At 40.2% G+C, this 25,131-nt stretch overlaps 1 protein-coding gene across 14 annotated transcripts in view; it reads left to right on the top strand.

Annotated features, from left to right (window-relative positions):
* Positions 1–25,131, top strand: part of LOC124138722 (trichohyalin-like) — a 147,268-nt gene that overhangs the window by 22,339 nt on the left and 99,798 nt on the right. For 6 of the 14 annotated variants that reach the window (XM_048396185.1, XM_046505553.2, XM_046505548.2 and 3 more), the window contains exons 2-10: positions 4,299–4,380; positions 7,004–7,161; positions 8,219–8,339; positions 9,327–9,515; positions 12,227–12,322; positions 13,431–13,526; positions 20,122–20,397; positions 21,565–21,639; positions 22,092–22,206. In XM_048396185.1, coding sequence (XP_048252142.1) covers positions 4,314–4,380; positions 7,004–7,161; positions 8,219–8,339; positions 9,327–9,515; positions 12,227–12,322; positions 13,431–13,526; positions 20,122–20,397; positions 21,565–21,639; positions 22,092–22,206 — 1,193 coding nt within the window. In that variant the 5' untranslated portion in view covers positions 4,299–4,313. The remainder of the gene's footprint in view (positions 1–4,298; positions 4,381–7,003; positions 7,162–8,218; positions 8,340–9,326; positions 9,516–12,226; positions 12,323–13,430; positions 13,527–20,121; positions 20,398–21,564; positions 21,640–22,091; positions 22,207–25,131) is intronic. The other 8 variants (XM_046505547.2, XM_046505550.2, XM_046505554.2 and 5 more) reach the window with 8 other exon arrangements.

Raw genomic sequence — 25,131 nt, 5'->3', positions numbered from 1 at the left:
CATCAAGCTAGTTAGTGAAATTTTACTGACATTTGCTGTAGCCTTTGCGCCACTATCAGCCTGTGAGGAAGGTAGGTAAACTCGTAATTAGCGCATCATGCATTGATTGGTGTTCACGCTCTCGACCACTGGTTAGCCAAGCCATCCGTATTTACCCACATGCAGGCTACCATGGTAGGGAATGCAGTATCTCTCGCCCCCTGTAAGTTACTTGTCACAGAGCCCGGTGTGAAGCCTGACACTTACAGTAGGATGTGTTTTAGCATGTGTTTATCCGTTCTGTTGAGCCTGGTGTGAAGACTGACACTTACAGTAGGATGTGTTTTAGCATGTGTTTATCCGTTCTGTTGAGCCCGGTGTGAAGACTGACACTTACAGTAGGATGTGTTTTAGCATGTGTTTATCCGTTCTGTTGAGCCTGGTGTGAAGACTGACACTTACAGTAGGATGTGTTTTAGCATGTGTTTATCTGTTCTGTTGAGCCCGGTGTGAAGCCTGACACTTACAGTAGGATGTGTTTTAGCATGTGTTTATCTCTTCTGTTGAGCCCAGTGTGAAGACGATACTTACAGTAGGATGTGTTTTAGCATGTGTTTATCCGTTCTGTTGAGCCCGGTGTGAAGACTGACACTTACAGTAGGATGTGTTTTAGCATGTGTTTATCCGTTCTGTTGAGCCTGGTGTGAAGACTGACACTTACAGTAGGATGTGTTTTAGCATGTGTTTATCTGTTCTGTTGAGCCCGGTGTGAAGCCTGACACTTACAGTAGGATGTGTTTTAGCATGTGTTTATCTCTTCTGTTGAGCCCAGTGTGAAGACGATACTTACAGTAGGATGTGTTTTAGCATGTGTTTATCCGTTCTGTTGAGCCTGGTGTGAAGACTGACACTTACAGTAGGATGTGTTTTAGCACGTGTTTATCTGTTCTGTTGAGACCAGTGTGAAGACTGACACTTACATTAGGATGTGTTTTAGCATGTGTTTATCTCTTCTGTTGAGACCGATGTGAAGACTGACACTTACAGTAGGATGTGTTTTAGCACGTGTTTATCTGTTCTGTTGAGCCTGGTGTGAAGACGACACTTACAGTAGGATGTGTTTTAGCATGTGTTTATCTGTTCTGTTGAGACCGGTGTGAAGACTGACACTTACAGTAGGATGTGTTTTAGCATGTGTTTATCTGTTCTGTTGAGCCTGGTGTGAAGACGACACTTACAGTAGGATGTGTTTTAGCATCTGTTTATCTGTTCTGTTGAGCCTGGTGTGAAGACGACACTTACAGTAGGATGTGTTTTAGCATGTGTTTATCTGTTCTGTTGAGCCCGGTGTGAAGACTGACACTTACAGTAGGATGTGTTTTAGCATGTGTTTATCCGTTCTGTTGAGCCCGGTGTGAAGACTGACACTTACAGTAGGATGTGTTTTAGCATGTGTTTATCCGTTCTGTTGAGCCTGGTGTGAAGACTGACACTTACAGTAGGATGTGTTTTAGCATGTGTTTATCCGTTCTGTTGAGCCTGGTGTGAAGACTGACACTTACATTAGGATGTGTTTTAGCATGTGTTTATCTCTTCTGTTGAGCCCGGTGTGAAGCCTGACACTTACAGTAGGATGTGTTTTAGCATGTGTTTATCTGTTCTGTTGACTCACTACTTATAACTTAGTAAACTTGCTTCTTGAAACAGTCCTGGCGAACACAAAACTGTAAGTAAGCCAGAGACAGCCAGATATTGAGGTTTTATGTTCTCTGTCAACATGCCAGGGTTGTGAGGGCAAATCAGGACAAGACAATGTTCTCATTTTCTGTTCACGAGTTCCACCTACTGGGGCCAAAGGTCAACATCAGAAAATTTATAATAGTAGTTCAAATTTGTTTTTATTTGCCTGACCATTCTGGTTACTGTTTGATTGGATGGGCATTCTAGAAGTTGGTATTAAAGTAAGAAAACGTACAACTTTATGGATAACAACTTCTGGTTTATTGCATATAGCGACGTTTTGATGTAGATTCTCCTGTTGTCAAGCTGGAGTGACTACAATCAAGTGATGAGAGGTATATATGTATGACCTGTTTTGATCAGAAGCAGATTAACATTGACAACAACAGGTAATAGATAACAAGTAGCATACAGATAATTGGATGAAGCCAAATGTACAGTAAGAATAACAAATAGCACACAGAGTAATGAAGCACACAGGTAATGAAGCCAGATGTACAGTAAGGTTAAGGATTTAAAGGATTTTACAGTTGTGACAAGCTGAAAGGGTCCTAATTAAAATAGTCTATTGCTTGACTAGATCTTCATAGGTAGACGAAATGTAATACCCTTGATCTCTGGTGATCAAAGATTTGTGACGGCGGATTTCTATAGCTTCTGAGAGTTTTCTTTTCTTTTATGTCATGCAAGTATACCTCTCATCACTTGCTTGTTGTCACTCTAGCTTGATAACGATGCAAGAATCTACATCGAAACGTCGCTATATGCAATAAACCAGAAGTTGTTATCCATAAAGTTGCACGTTTTCTTACTCTGTTCGTCAGGAAATCGAAAAAAAAATATAAAACTTAAAATATCTAACAGAAGTAACTTTTAAAAAATAACAGACTAAATACACATGGTAAATAGTAAACATCCTGACCACAATTAACATTTATTTTTTCCTGCTGATCAACACAACCTCCTGCCAAATAAGATATAAAATACTATAAAGTAACGCTATTTTTTGTCATTTGAAGAAGCTCGAGATCTTCCATTAACAGTTGAAAAGACCGAGGGCTTCTACAAATGATAATGCCCTGAAAAATAGTGTTTCCGTTGTTATAGCTAAAATGGATAGGATTTGTTATTATACAAACATATACAGCAAATATCGGTTTTGAAATCAATCAACACACAACGAATGTCACTAACTCACTTTTACAAATATGGAAACGTCATAGAACAAACCAGATGACGTCACTATTGAACATCAATATGATGTCACCTAACAATGGGCGTGATAATGGCCCGACGTCAAGCAATATGAGGGCATTATCAAGTACAGTGGCCTGCTCATTTCTGATAAAATGCGGACGGTTTAATGATAATTCTATCCATTTTAGCTATAATGACAATAACAAATGTATATTTATTTCGGCCCACAAACAAATTTGTAGCAGAATATCTGTGAACCATAAGACAGCAATAGTGTGGCCTAAGTCTCATTGACTGCCTCCCACTGCTATAGGATCTGAAGATATTGACTTGGGAGGTAACACAAACCCTTCTGATCATATTTAAGACGTACATCCAGCTACAAGGATATATTTTCCAATATGAACTAGTGACACAATGCTGTCACCAGGGCAGGGAAGGTATTTATTATGAGGGTAGATATTACACACGCGATGTATGGTAGAGAATAATCCCTGCATGGCACGTTTTTAATGTCTCAATCTTAAAGGGGGACTTTGCTTCATGGTCTGGTGCCTGTTTTCGGCTTAGTTCTAGATACATGTATTGTCATTAATACCATGTGTAAACTGAGACATGGCCTCTGTGCAGAAACACATACAGACAGAATTTGTTAATATTGACTCACTAGTTGATATATTTAAGATAAAAAAACACATTAAAAAAACCAGAAACATGTGCTTCATCCTTAATACTGTCTGTACAATTAGACAGTATCTTTCTTTAAAGGTCACATTCTCGTAGCAACCAGTCTATTCTTAGGTGCCACTCAACATCTTAATGTGTCCAGTGCACTCCTATATAATGACGTTAACCCTTAACTGCTTGGGGGCACTGGTGGCCAAGTCGTCTAAGGCGCTGTGATTCGCTGCGCCCTTGGGCGTGCCAGAAACCTATGATTGTGGGTTCGAATCCCGGTTCGCCCCATTTATGTTTCTAGGTTTGTCAGCACCATACTGGCTCATGGGTTTCACCAAAGAGGTAAATGTCTGAGACCTGCATCACTTGAGGCTTATCTCTCACATTAAGCTGACACGCCGTGATATAACTATATTAAAGTTAAAACACCGTTAAACCCAACTCACTCACTCACCTGGATCCCTGTCTGATTCTGTGTGTTTCACCTTTACAGTGAGTGAGTGAGTGAGTATGGTTTTACGCCGCTTTTAACTATATTCCAGCAATATCACGGCGGGGACACCAGAAATAGGCTTCACACATTGTACCCATGTCGGGAATCGAACCCGGGTCTTCGGCATGACGAGCGAACACTTTAACCACTAGGCCACCCTTTCACCTTAACAAGTGTTATGAGCTGACATTGGTGTTGTGTTGTGTTGCAGGTGTAGGGAGGCAGGATGGATGGGACCGACGCTGATGGGGAGTGGAGTGACGACGATGGAGTCAAGTCAGGTTCCGTCACAGGTACGTCATCACTTCATAGTCACCAACACTGATTCTTGTAACCATTTAGTATTCAGGGGTTGGGGAAAGGGGTGTCTGGGGGGATTATTTCAAGACATACAATTTGTTGCTGTTGAAAGAAGGTTCTGAACAATTAAAAAAGATTCAAGACATCAGACATGTCCAGCAAACAGTTTCGTGGGGTAAAACTTGAGTACAAATGATATTTTTTTCAGTTTTCCTCAATTCGCTGGAAAGAGTTGTGTCCCTTTTGAAGAGTTGTGTCCCTTATGCATGCCAGAAAACCATGATCGTGGGTTGGAATGCTGGTTTGCTCTGTCATACCTGTGCTGGAGGGATTCATCAAAGTGACACACAACTAAGACCTGCGTCACTTCAAGATTTTCTCCCACATCACATGCACCGTGATTTAACTGAAGTTCAAGGCGGCATTCAGACCAACAAGCTTACTGTAAGAGGTGACTAAGTTGTATTGGATGGTCAGGCTGGTTTATTGATCCCTGGAGGCTTGGGAGGCCTGTTGTCAACTGGATTGTCTGGCCCAGAGTGTGTTTGTTATATAGTCCTCTGTGACATGGCTTAAGTATTGTCAGCCTGGTTCCCTGGGTATGCTGCGCTGGCGCTACACTGACCCAGGCAATGACTGCACAATGGCCGCCTCCACTACTCCACTAGACGAACAAACATGGCGGACACTCCATGTATTAACTATAGAAAAACGCTAGACACTCAGGCACAGTATTCTGACTCCGAACCAACCAGTCCTTGTTTTATAGCCCCTTAATGCCGAGATGGAACCCCCGACCTTCTAGGCTGATACTCTCTATCCGCCAGACCACGGAGGCGGTCTGAACATCCCAGAGAAGTAATTGCAGAGCGCAGGTCCTCCGTTCCTCTCGCGTGTTGTAATGTCAACGGAAATGGTGATTGGGTGGCTACAATGACTGCTGTGGACAAAAAGATCATCTTGGAAGAGCATCTGTTTTGTTTTTCTTTGTTTTTGGTTTAAATGCCGCACTCAGCAATATTCCAGCTATAGTCTGGATCACACAATCCAGTGATTGGCATCATGAGCATCGATCTACGCAATTCGGATATGCTGATGTGCATCAACCAAGCCACCGAGCCTGACCACCTGATCCAATTAGTTGCTTCTTACGACAAGCATAGTCGCCTGTTACGGCAAGCATGGGTTGCTGAAGACCTATTCTACCCCGGATCTTCACGGGTGAAGAGTATCTGTGAATGTTGTGACACTGCTCATGGTATCACATGCATCATGTTGATGATGCTCACACTGTTAACCATTGTTTTGCCTGCTCCAGGCTCAATCATTGTTATCCCCCGCCGCGCGAAAGCGCGAAGCGGGGGATATAGTATTCACGACCGTACGTCCGTCCGTACGTCCGTCTGTCCGTCCGTCCGTACGTCCGTCCGTACGTCCCACCTGTTTGTTGCCGCGATATCTCAAGAACTAAACACTGGATTGTCTTCATATTTGGAACTATGGTGTATATACAGACTCCGCAGACACCAGTCGGTTTTGGTGACCTTGATCCCATTTTCAAGGTCACAGCAGACAAATCTGCTTTTAGAGTTGGAAAACGGTGTTGCCGCGATATCTCAAGAACTAAACACTGGATTGTCTTCATATTTGGAACTATGGTGTATATACAGACTCCGCAGACACCAGTCGGTTTTGGTAACCTTGATCCCATTTTCAAGGTCACAGCAGACAAATCTGCTTTTAGAGTTGGAAAACGGTGTTGCCGCGATATCTCAAGAACTAAACACTGGATTGTCTTCATATTTGGAACTATGGTGTATATACAGACACCGCAGACACCAGTCGGTTTTGGTGACCTTTGATCCCATTTTCAAGGTCACAGCAGGCAAATCTGCTTTTGGAGTTGGAAAACGGTGTTGCCGCGATATCTCAAGAACTAAACACTGGATTGTCTTCATATTTGGAACTATAGTGTATATACAGACTCCGCAGACACCAGTCGGTTTTGGTGACCTTGATCCCATTTTCAAGGTCACAGCAGGCAAATCTGCTTTTAGAGTTGGAAAACGGTGTTGCCGCGATATCTCAAGAACTAAACCTCTCGATTGTCTTCATATTTGGAACTATGGTGTATATACAGACACCGCAGACACCAGTCGGTTTTGGTGACCTTGACCCCATTTTCAAGGTCACAGCAGGCAAATCTGCTTTTGGAGTTAGAAAACGGTGTTGCCGCGATATCGCAAGAACTAATCGCTGGATTGTCTTCATATTTGGAACTATAGTGTATATACAGACACCGCATACACCTGTCAGATTTGGTGACCTTGACCCCATTTTCAAGGTCACAGCAGGCAAATCTGTTTTTGGAGTTGGAAAACGGTGTTGCCACAATATCTCAAGAACTAATCGCTGGATTGTCTTCATATTTGGTACTATGGTGTATATGGCGGGGGATATTTCGTCACTCTGTGACAAATACTTGTTAAAATGTGAAGTTGGTCTCTCGCTGATGGAAATGAGAGTGGCACTTGAATGGTAACTCCAGTGATGTGTATCATCATGTTTCACATATACGGCAGAAGACGTTTCTTGATATCTGGAAATTTGTTTCAGCTCTTTCGGACAATGAACCAGATGATATCCAAACGTCATTGAAGATCACCACGACAATCACAACGTCACCAGGCAACCACAAGATAGACCCTGTTCATGCGATCCTAGACAAGATAGATGCCGAGCTGGGAGCTATAGCAACTGCCAACAATATCACTGTAAGCCATAGTAGACACATATACACACAATTTTCTCAATGATTTATCTAAGCCTGCTCAGAGGCTGATATTCAGCCTCAGTCTGCAGCAGTTTTCAGAAGTTACCAAATTGCAATTAAACTTTCTAAAATTTTGTATTTTACTGGACCAGGAAAAAGCTTCAAAGAAAGAGGCACGAAGAAATAAGATATCATATGACCTGATATGACAATGTATGTAGTTGCCTGTCTAAAAAGAACCAGTGTTATGTCACTACCAGTAAGGAACAAAAAAATAAATAAAATGAGCATCTGGCTTGTAGCTACCTTTATGCTTAGTTTTACAACATTGCATTTAAATGCAATGTTAAATACCTCTGATTTTAAGAAATTAAGAGGTAAGGTGGGGTGAAATGGGGTTTAACATCGCGTCCAAGATTATTGCACTTATATAGCGACGTGCATGCATGTGTGTGTGTGGCTGCTTGTACTAGTCCGGACTGATGCCGATTTATAGTGCTAGCTCACTGAGATACCATGCCGCAGTTTAACATGAATACCCCACTCAGACACTGTATACTGACTCCGAGCCGACCAGTCCTTGTTTTAGCCCCTTAATGCCTAGTGTCAGACAGGGTAACAATAAGAAATTAAGAATCCTGATTTTGAACAAAATAATACTTTCCCGAAATAGCAATGGGATTGTGACTGTTTCATCAACTAAAAGATTTATATTGCATTATTGCATGAAGTTCACATGTCAGCTGTTATGGTGTGTTTATACTATCTTTTTCTGAATAGATTCCTTGGTAAATCAAGATTATGGATTTCAGATTTGTTACAAGGGCATATTTATGACCTTTCTCTTCAAGTCACAACCTATAATTGATACCTGTATCGATAAAGCAATTTATCTTAATCATCAGCTGGCACTTGAGCCATGATCTGAAACAAACATTCTTCATAGAAGTATCAAGAGTCATTTATCACGTATCTCATCAACTGCAATGTAAACTCAATGATTAATAATCAATACGTTCCGAGTACAGACTCTCAATCAATGTATGTTACCTTCACAGACCTTCAGTCAACCCCAAAGTGTCAAAATATCTCCTTTTCCCACTGTGGACCGATTCCGGCTTGAGGCCCAGGGTGTGGTGTTTGACACCACTGATGAGCTGAATCAACGGGACAAGCTAGGTGAGTCAGGCATGTACACAGTGGTATCATTCCTGTTGGGATTCACGTTAGTATAGGTCCCCAGCAACCTTCCATACCATCCTTCCTTTTTGGATTTCAGGTTAGAATAGGTCCCCAGCAACCTTCCATATCATCCTTCCTGTGGAGATTCCATGTTAGAATAGGTCCCCAGCAACCTTCCATACCATCCTTCCTGGTGGGATTCCAGGTTAGAATAGGTCCCAGAACCTTCAGTACCATCCTTCCTGTTGGAATTCACGTAAGTATAGGTCCCCAGTAATCTTCCATACCATCCTTCCTGAAGGGATTCTGGGTTAGAATAGGTCCCAGAACCTTCAATACCATCCTTCCTGTGGGGATTCCAGGTTAGAATAGGTCCCCAGCAACCTTCCATACCATCCTTCCTGTTGGGATTCCGGGTTAGAATAGGTCCCAGAACCTTCAATACCATCCTTCCTGTTGGGATTCACATTAGTATAGGTCCCCAAGAACCTTCCATACCATCCTTCCTCTTGGGATTCCAGGTTAGAATAGGTCCCCAGCAACCTTCCATATCATCCTTCCTGGTGGGATTCCGGGTTAGAATAGGTCCCAGAACCTTCCATACCATCCTTCCTGTTGGAATTCACGTAAGTATAGGTCCCCAGCAACCTTCCATACCATCCTTCCTGTGGAGAGTCCGGGTTAGAATAGGTCCCCAGCAACCTTCAATACCATCCTTCCTGTGGAGAGTCCGGGTTAGAATAGGTCCCCAGCAACCTTCCATACCATCCTTCCTATGGAGATTCCGGGTTAGAATAGGTCCCCAGCAACCTTCCATACCATCCTTCCTGTGGTGATTCCAGGTTAGAATAGGTCCCCAGCAACCTTCCATGCCATTCTTCCGGTAGGGAATCAACAACAGAGACTTGTTACATCTGTTAAGAGAAACACTTTTATCAACACTACATAAAGCACCTGAATATACTTCACTTTTCCACATCCCAGTTTTAGGTCACATACGTGGGGGGAGCTCCGACCGGGATACAGGTGTTGGAACAGGAAGTGTACAGGATGATGCTGGCTCGGAACACAAGAGGATTGTGGGCAGTGCTCAGGTTTACAGCGATGTAGGGAACCTGACCGATGTCCATACAGATGGTAGGAGAGGAGCCAAGCTAGCAGCGCCACTGGAAGGTGCATGGCCATAGCCAGCGTGTCTGTCAGCTTCCTGTCTTAGTGTAGTTCTCTAGCATAGTCCAAACTTGTAGCTTAGGTCAGGGATTCCTGTAGATCTGCTCAGAGGCCGATAGTCATCCCCAAGTCACCCAAAGTCAGGCACAATGTTCCTGATTGGAATTCCAAATCTTCCAGTTCATCTAATGTATGTCAGAGGTGGATGTATTTTCACTGAAAACATTCCACAAAGTGAAGCCTGTGTTAAAGCATGGGAATTACGATCACCTTAGCTCTGTGATCCCATTATGGATCGAGGTCCTGGATCAATTTAGCTAAGTTATACATTATTGCATGGAAGGCAATGTTAATGTATGTCAAAATTAAATTAAATGAGAACAAAAAAATTGTAAAGGGCACTTATAGATTGAATTTCTAGATAAATCCCTGTCAGTTTTAGAGATTCATTATCTTTCTTCATATCAATTTACATTCTATCCAGTGCTTGTTAAGAAATGACTTTGTTGGGTGTTTTTACATTTGATCATGCAGACTTGGCCATGGACCTTTGAGAGGTGGGAACCTGTTACCATGTGATTAGAGGAGCTCTAATATTACTGTTCAGACTTACTAATCAACTGAGTGGATTATTATTTTGCTTTTGTCTACCCTTTGATTAAGTGCTTGATTGTTTGCTTGTCAAGGAGAAAATTTGGGTTTGATTCCCAACCTGGAGACAAAGTCTGTTGTAGCCTCTTGTTGGTGTTGCATGCTATGATATTGGTGAGAACAAAGTGCAGCTCTACAGGGAGGCAGGGTGGGTGTGTGTGTGTGCAGGGTGAACACCCATTTTTAAAACATACAACAATATCATTTCCTTTTTACCAAATATAACAGTTAATTTACTAATCTTGCACCAATTGTTTCCAAGTAAATTGCCAACAAAGAAAGTATACACCCATGTTTGATAGTGGCTAAAAGGGAAACAAACAAGAAATGTATACCCGTTTTGATAATGTTGGAATTCTTTTGGTCAAATTCAATTTTCAAGTGTATACTTTCTTTTGCCAGGCTCTTTATTTCCATCCATGCTTTTAAATCTTAAGTGTACCTCCTTTTTCCAAAAAGCTGCATCCACGCTTGAGAACATTGCTCGAAGTGGACAAACTGACTCTCTAACTCTTTGCTAGATTTCAAAGTCAACTTCATGTATCAACAATTTTACAAATGTCAACAACAAGGATGTGTCAAAAATGTCGCTCTAAAAGTTTGGGAGTAGTTTGACTCAATTCTTGGCCACCCTTGGGAATAAAAGCAGTTGAAGCATTTGGCATGCCTTACAGAGTTATCCCCCTTTATACTTGTGGCGTCTTGTGGTTGATCTTTGTGGACAATTGGATTGTTTCTCATATCTACCCCAGTTTTTCTGACTTGTTTACATATTGTTATCATGACTGTAATATTGCTGACTGCAGTGTAAACAATGGTCAGTCCCTGCAGGTGTTCCATTTCTGCTGTCTCGAGGTGATGCTTATAGATGTTCATATCGACAAATTGGAAGATTACTGAAACTCATAATATCTGTTTCCTGCCAAACGTTATATACAGCTTGCAGTTTGGCCTTCATTCTTCTTACTTTGTATAATTACTATGTTTTTGAATTGTACTGATGCTCATATTATCAATTTAATAAAATAATCAATCAACTAACATTTCCTACCAGCAATAAGCCCCAATCAGTGTGTAAGGTAGACACAACAAGGTGTAACAGTTTAAAGGGGGGTCTAGGCTCAGACCAACAGGCAGTCCTTTTAAATTGGTTCAAATCATTCATAATCCACTTTTATCTCTGTCAATCTAGCATTGCTTGTTACCCCCTAGGCCTTTATCTTTATTTGTTGGTTTTCAAAGTTTTTGCCTAAAATTCAATGTAGGTGGTTGAAAAATATAATTCAACTTCTAGATTAGTACTGCTACTAATGAATAAAAAAACAAGAAATTTCACTTGGGAAGATGCCGAAAAAGTATTGATTGATTTTGTTTGTTAGAATAAAGATTATAATATATATTATTCACCATTTCTTACAAACTGCGTTGATAATATTTCATGTGTGTTATTCATTTCACCTAATTGTAAAACCGAGTCAGCAGATATATTTTTTTTTCACAAGGTGAATGTCATTACATTTTTCTTCTAATTTCAGTTAATTTTTGTCGGTCTGTCTTGTAAACAAACAAAAAATATACAGTATTCGACGTAATAAGCGCCCAGGACGCTCTCAAATTTAGAAATAGGGTGCTCTTTTTAGAATATTATTTTGGTGATAAGCAGAGTTGAAAGATAAATTTCTTGGTTGAAATGTTTATATACGACAGATATATTGTTCCAGAATTGCCCATAATTAAGGGTGCATATAATACATGAGTGCGTATTATACGCGAATAAATAATTCTTGTGTACATTGATCAATCAGAAGGGGTGCGAATAGGGATTGTTCACTAGCCAATATATTAGTAAATATCGCTGTGGGCGCTTATAAGAGCGGGGCGCTTATTACGTCGAATATGGTATATAAGACTTTAGACAGTATCAAATATGGCACTAGTCACTAAGTACAATGTCTAGACGCAGGATATGGGTCCAAGAGTGTGACCTCGTTCAACCTATTTCTCAGTTCTGCCTACATGGTAGTAAAGATGTTCCTAATGTTGAAAGTACCGGTACATTCCAGACGACCACCGTGGCGAGGATGGCCACAGCGACCTTGACTCCCTGGCCGCCCAGCAGATAGATGAGAAGTTCAAGGAGATCATGCGCAAGAAGCGAGGTATGCACCTGTCAATCATACGACATGCACTTTCAGATTGGTGGTTGTTTTTGCAATCTGTATGTGTCAAACACACCCAACCTGTCTATCATGAAATGGCAACATTGCTGCTGTTTTGGTTGTACATTCTTTTTCGTAAATGTCAGACAAAAATTAATACTAAAAAAAACTGTAATTTAAAAAAATAATTTTTTTTTTTTTCTGGCTTTATTGAATAAATACATATTCCTGATAGATATATTTATATATCCTTTAAAGCTGGGCTTGTTAGACAGCATACTTTTGTTCTAATTTGCAGTGTTGAATTTGTGTTTGTGTGAATAGTTCATTTAGACGTACCAAACATATGTAGATATTGATCTGAGTCTTGTAGACATTACATTTGCTTCATGTAGAATTTGTGGAATAAGGGGAGGTAATCAATAGAGCTTTCTGTGTAAAATAATCTGAGATATCAACTGTGTTGTGATGTTGTTTGTCAGTTACGGATTTCTAGGTTATTTACTAATTTTGGCAAAGATTCATTTGTAAATATCAGCTGCAAGTGTTAGGAGATTTCTCAAAATCAACAGCTACATTATCTGTTTATAGAGATCAAACACAAATGTTTTTCTTTGCTTTAATAATATTATTGCCAATGTTTGCTTAGGAAGGTTATGGGGCTTTTTAGCAATTAGAGGAGTGAATGCAGTGATGTATCTGGTTGTTTTGTCCGCTTAACCAGTGTACGTAGTCCCTGGTATGTAGATGGGGTTAGGGAGGCCCAGTTGTCTTAGGTGCTGTAATTTGCTGAGCAGAGTTGCTTCCCTTTGGTGAACCAGAAACCTGTGAGTCATGGGTTTGAATCCCAGTTCACCCTGAATCCAAGTTTCTAGGTTTGTCAGCACTATGCGTGTGTTCATGGTTTCACCAAAGCGCTAAACATCTAAAACCTGCACCACTTTGGGCTTTCCTCCCGCATTAAGCTGATTCTGGAAATGACTGAAATACTGTTCAAAGCAGCATTAGACCAAACTCACTGATGTGTGTGAGTGCTTTTTTTTCTCCTCATATGAGGTAAGGGGTGATATTGACAGTGAGGTACAATGAATGTACACGTTTGACGTAGGTGGTTATCTGGATGACTTGAAAGCCCGCATACCCAGACCAGGTAGTGACCGTGACACGGTCAACTCTGAGGAGGGGGTGGTCACTCGGCCGACAGGTGAGGTCAAGCTTGGTGGAGGGACGTGTACACAGATATAACACTCAATATGACATGTAGCAGTTCAGACTCTGCCTTGATGTTGTTGATACTTTAACTATAAGTATACATGTCTGCATAAAAGATTCTGAGGCTTTTTTTTGTATGACTTGGCTTACAGATCGGACAACTCTAAGTGATCCCGAACATGGTAATCACACATCTGAAAATATTTACCGTACTCGACGTAATAAGCGCCCCGCTCTAATAAGCGCCCATGGCGACATTTGCTAAGATATTGGCTAGTGAACAATCCCAATTAGCACCCCTTCCGATTGATCAATGTACACAAGACTTATTTATCCGTGTATAATACGCACTCGTGTGTTATATGCACCCATAATTATTGGCATTTAATTCTGGTAAAAAAATATCTGTCGTACATAAACATTTCAAGCTGTCAGCATAAACCACGAAATTTATTCTTTCAACTATGTTTTTTTTTCTCACCAAAATTTTGAGAGCGCCCTGGACGCTTATTATGTCAAATACGGAATTACAAGATGTTTCCGTTCCTGACCCAGACATACATGCTGACTGACCAGTTATTGTTTGATTAAATCATGGGATATTAATACTATTTGTAGCTTCACCCATATTCACCCAATGTGTAAATGTTTTTTTTTTGTTATTCTGTCACATTTCGCAAAAATGATAATGAATTACACAATTTAAAATGGTATTCATTCTCTTCATACTTGCGGGGCGGTCGGGTAGCCAGGTGGTTAAAGGGTTCGCTCGTCACGCTGAAGACCCGGGTTCGAATCCCGACATTGGTACAATGTGTGAAGCCCATTTCTGGTGTCCCACGCTGTGATATTGCTGGAATATTGCTAAAAACAGCGTAAAACCAAACTCACTCACTTTTCCTACTTGCCCTAATTTACAAGTGTAAAATTTTGTTTCACCCTCTTACTCAAGGTTTTGAGAAATCCATCTTTAAGCCAACTCATACAGAAAAAGACCTTAGTACAAATGTCTAACAGATTACTATAATGCAAACCACTGATACAGAGTTTCCTATATGTCCCAAAGCTTTCCTGGTATATTCCTTCGTCAGTTTGTATCTGCAAATATATTTGAAGATCCGGGTTAAAAGTCTTATGCAACCCATGCTTGTCATAAGAGGCGACTAACAGGATGGGGTGGTCAGGCTCGCTGATTTGGTTGATGCATGTCATCATATCCCAATTGCGTAGATCAATGCTCATGATATCAATCACTGGATTGTCTGGTCCAGACTCGATTATTTAGAGATTGCCATCATATAAAATGTTAAACAACAAACATATAAAAAACAAAAACAAATTGCGTCTGTGCATGTGGTGTCGTTGTTTGATGTGAAAGCCCTGAGCAGACTAAAGACCTGTCCAAATGGGGATTGGGTGGTTACCTTGCATGACTGTATTCAATGTGTACCATGTACCAAGATGGCATTGATTGGTGCTCATGCTATTAACCACTGGTTTGTCTGATCCGACTTACCAGTAATTATTAACAGACCAATTGGACTGCAGCACAGAGCAACATTCAACTGTACATATGACACCAGGTGTCAGTATCAATGCTTGTATTAGTTATGACTAATGCAGATTTTTATAATGCTAGCCCATGCCTCACTTAAACATGAATACCCCACTCAGTCACAGTATATGGACTCCTAGCGGACCAGTCCTTGTTTTAGCCCCTTTATGCCGAGTGCCAGACAGGGTAACAACAAGTACATCTTTTACTTTTTTTGGTGTGAAGCGGCTGGGGATCAACACCCCACATTCCGCTCTCCAGGTGGACGCTCCACAACTAGACCATAGATGCGGTCCCTATTATTGATACACAACCTGTTGATTAAATGACTTCATCATTACTTCGCACCGCAGGTCTGTATACATTCCTCCATCACCTGTGAATACATATGGCTGGTATACAGTGTAGTTGTGATGTGCAATAAAAGCAATGATACAAGGCTTGTATAACTCATGGATATCAAAAAGACTCTATACTCCATGATGCAATGACACAAGGCTGTGTATAAGTCATGGACGTCAAATAGACCTTATACTCCATGCATGCAATGATACAAGGCTTGTATAACTCATGGACATCAAATAGACTCTATACTCCGTGCATGCAATGAAACAAGGCTGTGTATAACTCATAGACGTCAAATAGACCTTATACTCCATGCATTCAATATAACAAGGCTGTGTATAAGTCATAGACGTCAAATAGACCTTATACTCCTTGCATGCAATGAAACAAGGCTGTGTATAACTCATAGACGTCAAATAGACCTTATACTCCGTGCATTCAATATAACAAGGCTGTGTATAAGTCATAGACGTCAAATAGACCCTATACTCCGTGCATGCATTTTGTGTGAACCCTACGTGTGCCTCACTGCCGGCAGCAGATATTGAAGCAGTGGCGCATGTTATCTAAGAAATACTGCGATTTGTGCGATGTAGTGAGCACTCATTGGTCAGTGTACTCGCAAGTTTCCCTCATATGGAACCAGGCCATGGTTTGATTCGTTGGTTAAAATAGCATATACACTAAACCTCATATTGGCCCCATGTATTCTGTGAAGTGATGATGATGATGATGATCAGCTTTACAGTGTGACAGCAAGCACCTGCTGATGTGTATTCAATTAGGGGCTGACCATGTTATGGTGGCTGGGGGAGAAGTTTAAATACAGAAGGTGTTCCCAAAAATGTTTGATTAAATTTAAAAAAAACATTTGTCCTCCACTTTTACCAAAAGAGAACTGAAAAAAATCCCAGGCCTACTCACCCCTTCTCCCACCCCCCCTCAATGAATGATAAATGGTTGGTCCCTTCGCTGTGGATGTGTGTATTGTACAACAAACACGAGATGTAATTGTAAATTATGGATTAGTCAGCACTGGCGTCATGCTACTGTCTTCATTGGATTGTTTGTAGTGGTGTCAATGTTGGGTTAGTGTTTAGCAGTTATGTTTTCTCAAACAGAGGATTGTTGATTTTGGAGGAATATGTGCATTGAATTTCGTATTGTTCCTGATGTAACACTGTTTTCATCTGTAATGATTATCTATTCTAATAACCATTCCGCCTCTGGGGCTAGTGGATAGAGCATTTGCCTAGAGAGCAGAATGTTGGTGACTCGATCCCTGGTCGCGTCATACCCAAAGACTTTAAAAATGGTACTTGTTGTTTCTCTGCCTGGGGCTAAAGCAAGGACTGGTTGGCTCGGAGTCAAACAAAAACACACACACACACATGTGCATGCATTTTACTGTATAAATGCAATAATCTGGGAATGCATTGAACCCTATTTCACCTCACACTGTTAATTAGAAATAGTATCACACAGATAAAAATAAATTAAAAATGGATGTTTTCAGTTCAATTTAGCCCTTTTGCATATATAACACGAATGACCATCATTTGTTTCTGGAACCTAGGTCCTCAATACCCTATGAGACATCGGAGATCTCACAGCAGCGAGCCGCGGGGAAAACCCCCCCTCCCTACCCTCCCTCGTACCTGTCTCACACCACCCTCCAGTCCCAGGCGAGGTTTGAAATGAGAATTATATGTCATAGTCCCAGTTTTCTCTCTTTCCACAGCTCTCTAGTCCTGAAACCTGAGTCGCTTACATCAGCCTTAGATTTTATGACACTTCTGTCATCTTTTTTAGAAATGATGTCCACTGATGACGGATAGATCCTCTATAGACACTTCTCACACATTGATGAGTTGGCCTTTCTCTGTCTCACAATGACGTCACTCACTGTTCTTTATAATCTTATTGGGTTGAACAAAGTGAGTAGTTTCATCCACAGCTTGTACACTGCCTCAAGAGAGTCCTGTTAATGGCCACATCTTGAATTGTTCTGCTTAGTTTCAGCTTTTAGTTTAACAGCATTTTGAGTCCTCGAAAGGAATGCATTAGAGCTTTGAGACTGTAGACACTAATTGTTCCAGATACGTCATAGAGGTGTCACAATACGCCTACCTCAAGTATCGATACATTAGCTATAGTATACTTATATCATGAAACTTCATTTGCTATTTTTTTGTTTGAGATTCCACAAGAGGTTGTCAACCAGTTTGTGTTTAACTTACTCGACTTGTTAATTTAGGCTCGGTCTCTCAGTATGATGCAATCTGGTTTAGCATCTTGTTTTCTGACAGGTGGAAAGGTAAAGCTAGCCTGAGTAGTCATCTGACTGGGTTATTTTGCAAAACGTAGAAGGCATTACTTTTAAAAATACAGAATTAAATTCATGAATCGATACATGGGTAGGCATATTGTTCAATCTCATTAAAATCAGATCTTAGTTCTCGTTATCCCCATCTGAGGACATCCCATTACGGGTCATGTCAGAACGACCTTTCATCCGACCAATCAAAGCGTTGCTTACCAGATCATGAAAGTGACAGTCGGAATGTGTTTTCTAATCATGCAAACTCGAAAACATTAACACAGTGTATTCCGAATGACAGTTACGGCTGTACGACTGATTCCGTCAAAATTATCGTCTATCTTTCGCTTCCGTGGGATAAACATTTGAACGGAGGACGCGTTGCACAGTACGTGGGAAGCACTGCTATACAATCTCAACCATATATTAGACATTCTGGAATGTTTGTTTGTTCAGTTTTCAAATTTTTAATCGAGAACTGTGTCAACATATTTTTCAAGCGTAGTCTGAAATGGAAGTTGCCAGGTTGAAACAAGTGCCGTAAAGCTCAAGAAAGCTGCTTTCTAATTGGTTGATGTCGAATTCTCGTTAGTCATTTCAGTGGTCAGTCAAAGTTCGCAAAAGGTTGTGACGTGACCCGTAATGGGATGTCCTCAGATCTTTGTTTAGCGGCAGAGAGAACTTAGATCTGATTTTAATGAGATTGTCATATTGTTTATGGTATCATCTGACGTAAAGTTGCAATGTCTATGATCTATACATTGGTGAAGCATGACACCCCTACACTACCGGTACACAGATGATGAGTGGGCATTGTTTGTGCACATATATTCAGACAGTTGTATGTCACATGTACTTGTTGGCATGCACATTTGTGAACAGTCTGTATGCTCATAGTAACACGTGGTCTTAAGGGTTATACCTCTCCCTGTGGCGGTGGGGTAGTCGAGTGGTTAAATCGTTCGCTAGTCACACCGAATACCCGGGGTCGATACCCCACATGGGGACAATGTGGGAACCCCATTTTTGGTGCCCCCCCCCTAGTGATATTGCTAAAAGCAGTGTAAAACCATACTCACTCTCTCTCACTCACTCACTCACTCACTCACTTTATCCCTCCCTATAGCAGATCATAGAAAAGGACTTTTTAATCCTTGCCCTCCTGAAAATGAAACCATAATATGAAATTTGTTTAAGATCTCTTCAATGATGTTTTCAATTTCAGTTTATTAACTTTATGTAAAATAAAAGTATTCATCATTAGAAATGATTTTTCACAACACATTATTATCAGTAAATTTGCAGAAAATACTTGAAAAACTAATTGTGATCAAAGTGTACCCACAAAAATAAATCATTCACTGGGCGTGATGGCTGGTCTGAAATATAAAGTATTGTGAGTAAAAATAAATGCTTGTTCTCCTTTCAAATATTTTTTTTAGTTTTGAAGTACAGACTCTAGTGCAGAATCTGAAGTGCAGAATTCTAGGCGCCATTCCTCCCTCTCTGAGAATTATGGTTGATCCCAAACACAAGACATGACATTATTGTCTTTGGTTTGAAATAGGATTTTGTGATGAATTAATAAACTATTAAGTAAACTATGTTTATAACGAACACGCTTACAATGAATTGACAGAATAACCAACTTATTTTGGGTCCCGACCAGTTGCTGTATATGTGCAGTGTATGTGCTGTGTATAGGCTTATAACGAACTGCGGTTATAATACCTAATATTAGTGGTCCCTTTGAGTCCGTTATAACCATAGTTTACTGTAATTTTTTCAGCATCTTTTCCTTCATGAATCTAAATTATCATTCTTGGGAGAATTATTGTCAAGCTTGGGGGATAAAATGCCTATTTACAGGCCTCCACCAAAGAAAACCATCAGAGAGCTACCAAACTATGGACTATGTACACACTATAAATAGAAATAACCACACACATTACCAACAAGACACAATCCTCATAAAGTGTGAAACATAATGATAAGACCCTGGCACACTATCAATGGAACCAAACACAGTAAATCACTGAGATATTTCCGTTTGTTACGATCTGCATGTTTTACTGTTTAGTTTCATTGAAAGTGTGCCAGGTTCTTATCACTATGATCCAAACTTTATGAGGGTTGTGAATTTTTTTGTAATTTGTGTGGCTATTTCTAACTAGAGTGTGTACATATCCTGGTTTTCTATTGTAGGCCTGAATTCAGATGATATGTGACATTGTTTCCATTATTAGTTTTGTATGACATTTTTTCAGATTGTTCTATAAATACAATGGGAGGGAGAAGACAACCCGGTCACAGACCAGCAGTTGATATATACCAGTGAACTTATGTCGACTTTGCTTATTTGAACAGGTCCAGCCGACCTGCCGCCACACCCAAATCACGTGTCAGTCTTGAGCCGGCCACCCAAACTCAAACACCACTTGCCTCGTCCCTACACAGGTTATGCCAGTGACTTAGAATCTGTAAAAACTGAGGATTTTGAAAGTCGTTTTCAGGATCTAATGATTGGCCAAACTTCGAAGGATACATCCAGCAAGTTAAAAACTCTTTCAAAAAAACTTGCGAATCGAGAATCGCGAGAAACCCAGGTGCAATCAAATATGAACCACAGTGGTGGTTTCTCATGTAAGACTTGCATATATCCATCCATACATGTACTGTTTGTTTATAAACTTATTCACCTATATATGCATGGTAGTGGGACTTATGTAATGCTTCCACAACTATATACACTGCATGCAGCATGTGTCATGTATAACATGGAAATTAGCATGATTTGTCTTGATGCTTTAATATTTGTCGGTTTTGAGAATATCTAATGGCATTTTTGCACAGTTTGCAGTAACATGATGGAATAAGGTTACTCACCCCTATATTTCAAACTCCTCAGAATGGCAATGAATAGTTCTTTCTGATGTAATTTTAAAATAGATAATTATGGACGTATAATCAACTCTCTGTCTTATCTGTCACAGTATAGCTGAAAAATTGCTGATGCGACATAATATTGTAACTCACTTTCTATTGTCTCATAAATGTTACATTGCTGGTATGTGAATATGTATCTGCAAACTTTTTAACATAATGGTTTATGTTATGAACAATATTTTATGAATATGGTATAAATTTTATAAACATATTTTGTTCATTTTAACTTCAAGAATAAATCTATGTTTGTCATATGGTTGTATTATTGTATGATTTTTTTAATTTCTTTTATTTTCTGTGAAATGGTTTAAAATGATATTGTGTTAACTTTGTAAGATGTTATGCTTCCTATAAAGTAGGAGTAATTGTCATGATATGCTAGCTATACTGTGCCACTCCTTTATTCTGGTATCACCACAAGTACATCAAAGGCGACTATGCTTGGCGTAAGCGGTGACTAACAGGATTGGGTGGTCAGGCTCTGACTTGGTTGATGCATGTCATCATATCCCAATGGTGTGGATTGATGCTCATGATGCCAATCACTGGATTGTCTGTTCCAGCCTCAATTATTTACAGACTGCTGTCGTATAGATGGAATATTGCTGAGTGCAGCGTAAAACAACAAACAAACAGATGAGTCAAGCTAAATGAATTTAAAGTATTCAGGAATAGATCTAGCTTTATGTCCTTCTTATTATGCAAATATTTTGTAAATGTATAGTACCAATAAAACAAAAGGTAAGGATGTGCTTGATAGTTGGATTGTTTACATTTTGAAACGGTTCAGAAAGTGTTGACATGTATGATATTAAATTGATGCTGCATTGTCGTTTTACGCAAGTTCATTTGTTCATATTCCAGATCCTAAACCAACTGAGGAATCAAAAAGTTTCCCTTTGGCAAGATTATTCTCAAGTTTTCAAAATAAACCTGCAAGTGAGTACAGTATTAATTTGGCTCTGTTTGAAGCTGATCCAGAAAGGATCTTGCAGCAATTTCTGACTTGATGAAACTTGGGTTCACCAATGACAGAATATCAGTGCATAGTTGTTGATATTCTATGTATTGCCTTGAAATATACCTTCTAAAATAACACGACAGTATTCTACCACCTCAGATGAGTTATTTGTACATCAGCAATTGCATTAACATTCCCTGTAAGGGGATAACAAATGAATTTATCGTCACTACTTCACTGGTTGGTATACACTATGCTTAAAAGGTTTAATAAAAAGATTCACTGCTAATACATGTAGTAAAGTACATGGCATAAAGATTGACAATATTTTGTTCTGCAAGGCACTTCATTATTTCAAATGTGTATTTTCAGAAGAATATGAAAGCTTTTGTCTCTGCTCGTGTGTTTATTTGATGGCTGTTTGTTCCAGATGATCTGACGCTAAGGAAGTCTCCCTATAGTTCCTTGCCAGCACCCGACTCCAGGAGTACCACCGATATTATCAAACTGCCACGCCCTCGAAGTGTTAGTCCTGCCAGGTTAAGGTAAGGCCATGTTTAATCACATGTTTCATTGTATGCAAGAATTATTTATGTGACAATCTTGTTGGATGATTTCTTGATTAGGCCAGACCAATGACGATTTCTGTTTTTTGATTGTCTTGGTCTTTATGCCAAAGAACTGCAGGAATTGATTGTCAATGTTGAGTTATGTCTAACTATCTAAAACTAGTGAAATAAAAGTTTCACAAAAATTCAAACCATATTGTATTGCAAAGAAGGATACAGTGTATTTTTCACTTTGTGTCAGTTCATTGGAGTATGAACCTTCATAGAGTGAGGGCCAAACTGTATGAACATTGGAGCTTACCTCAGTAAGTCAGTCACAATGACAGCGTGTCGGAATACATTTACATCAAGTACAAGACGTCAAAATGGCCGACACGATAAACGTGACAGGAGAGATTTCTGAAGTTGTTAATGAGCCTGTGGCGGTTAACCAGTTTAACCAGTGACATCACAATGGTCTGCAAAGCATTGTGATGTAATTTCATTGCAGCGATATCTACAGTGTAGATATTGCTTGATCTCATCCAAGCGATATCTCCTGTGGGAGCCAGTTTTGGATGATAAATACCCTTGACATACTGATCAAATACCATGGGATACTCCAAGACAACATGGTGTATTTTGGCATTCTGGAGTTTTACATACATTACACAGAGATGTAATACACTAGGGAAATGAGGATGGCTCAAAGGCCACATGCTAATAATGCATTACCACCTCCGACATTATGATTGTCAGCTCTTGTCCTTGTCATATTGAAAGAAAGGTAACATCAAAACTAGATACCCTGTATTTGTCACATGTATGTCTAATGTATGACTAAGGTATACAAATATCTGGCCTTGCTTCACTGATACCTAAAAACATTGTCAACTTTATTGCTATGACAATTATGTACTGCTTAGGAACTGGTTATTTATTGTAAACAAACAATTTTGCACAAGAATCCAAAACCTATCTATTAAGGGAGTGGTCATTTATTTTAATGGGGGGCTGGGTCAGAGGGAAACAGGAGAGGGTCACCAATAAATATGACTCTCTAGGGGAGGGTCATAAAAAATAATACTTATATTCGGGGAGGGTCATGAAAAATTGGACAGTATATATAATAGAATATAAAGTGCTTTGGCATTTTGTCTTCTTAGGGAGGGTCATGACAAAATGTACAAGAACTGGAGGTGGGGCATCATAAATATGTCAAGCATTAGAGGAGGGTCATTATTTTCAGTACATTTGAAAGTGCATCAAAAATCTCTGATGATGCCCGCATGCTCTCTCTCTCTGTCTCTCTCTGTCTCTCTCTCTGTCTGTCTGTCTCTCTCTCTCTGTCTCACTCTGTGTGTGTCTTCTCTCTCTGTCACTCTTCTCTCTCTCTCTGTGTCCCTCTCTCTCCTTTCTCTGTCTCTTTTTCTCTCCTTTCTGTCTCTTTCTCTTTCTCTTTTCTCTTTCTGTTTCCTCTCTCTGTGTTTCTCTCTCTCACTCTTATCTCTCTCTCTGTGTCTCTCTCTCTCTCCTTTCTCTGTCTCTCTCTGTGTCTGTCTCTCTCTGTGTGTCTCTCTCTCTCTCTCTCTCTCTCTCTCTCTCTCTCTCTCTCTCTCTCTCTCTCTCTCTCTCTCTCTATCTCAAGGTATGAATATGTTGTTGTTGTTGTTGCATTAGGTGTTTAAGAGGTCGCCTTCTGCCTAGGCAATTTCGGCTGACCTGTCCCTCTTTGGGACTCCTGTGTGTGAGAAGGGTTCACATATCTATTGTGACATAATTTCTGTTTTTGCATTGATATGATTTCTATGAATAACTGCCCTTGCAGATTAAATATCCCACAGGATCCTGCCAACTGAGTGTTATTAGTCACCTTGTTTCCCATCACTAATGAGGTTCCCACCTGTGTTTGCGTCGGAAACATGTCAGGTGTGAAACTCTGCTAACCATGGTGCCATTACTCTGCTGAGCCTGTCATCATGATTGTCACCTTGCAATATACAACAACAGATTGCTGTGTGTCAGTATTGGGAGGATCTATTGGCTGCAGGCAGTGATTTAGGAAATGCTGTTGATCACATTGATGATGAGTTGATCAGTGATAGAATTTGTTTGTATGTGAGACCGTATTGACAAGTCATGCAAAATACAACACTGGTTTCATGTCACCTGCTTGATGTGTGATGAATTTGTCAATACCTTGTGATGTGGATGAGAGACGTGGGTGGCAACTAGTTCCTTGTGAGGGTGGTGACATACACTTAAATTACAGACTTAGAAATTTGATTTTTCTGGGACTGGTCCAAAGATCTATAAGTGGCACCGTATTTCATTAGTCCAAAGAGTTTACACGTACTGCTGCTTGAACAAGACAAATATGTTCCAATTTGTAACAAAACTGAAGCACTGAAAACTGGTTCAGAATTACAGCCCTCAAATGCTACAGGTCAGTGAGGACAACCACCATTGAATTTTGACTTGACCTCAGCAAAGTTTAGTAGTCTGGGAGGGGCGGTCGGGTAGCCTAGTGGTTAAAGCGTTCGCTCGTCATGCCGAAGACCTGGGTTCGATTCCCGACATGGGTACAATGTGTGAAGCCCATTTCTGGTGTCCCCCGCCGTGATATTGCTGGAATATTGCTAAAAGCGGCGTAAAACCATACTCACTCACTAGTAGTCTGGGATGGTGGACTAGCGGTAATTTTGAAGTTTGACTTATGTTGATGTTGACCGACCCGTGGAAGCATCGTCATAGAAGACATTACCTAAGAAGAACACCGAAGTAACGGAACATTTCTGAAGTGGCCCGACCTATCCTGTTGGAATGTACGAACACAGGTGAGTGAGATCTTATCACTTAAACTTTTGTAACTGAACATAGCAGATGTTTGTAGTGTTCTATTATACACCTATCCAACACACA

This window comes from Haliotis rufescens, unplaced genomic scaffold (assembly GCF_023055435.1).
Source record: "Haliotis rufescens isolate VD_foot unplaced genomic scaffold, xgHalRufe1.0.p SCAF_15, whole genome shotgun sequence".
Lineage (NCBI taxonomy): Eukaryota > Metazoa > Mollusca > Gastropoda > Lepetellida > Haliotidae > Haliotis > Haliotis rufescens.
The sequence above is the reverse complement of the archived record's forward strand: the minus strand, read 5'-3'. Positions and strand labels throughout refer to the sequence as shown.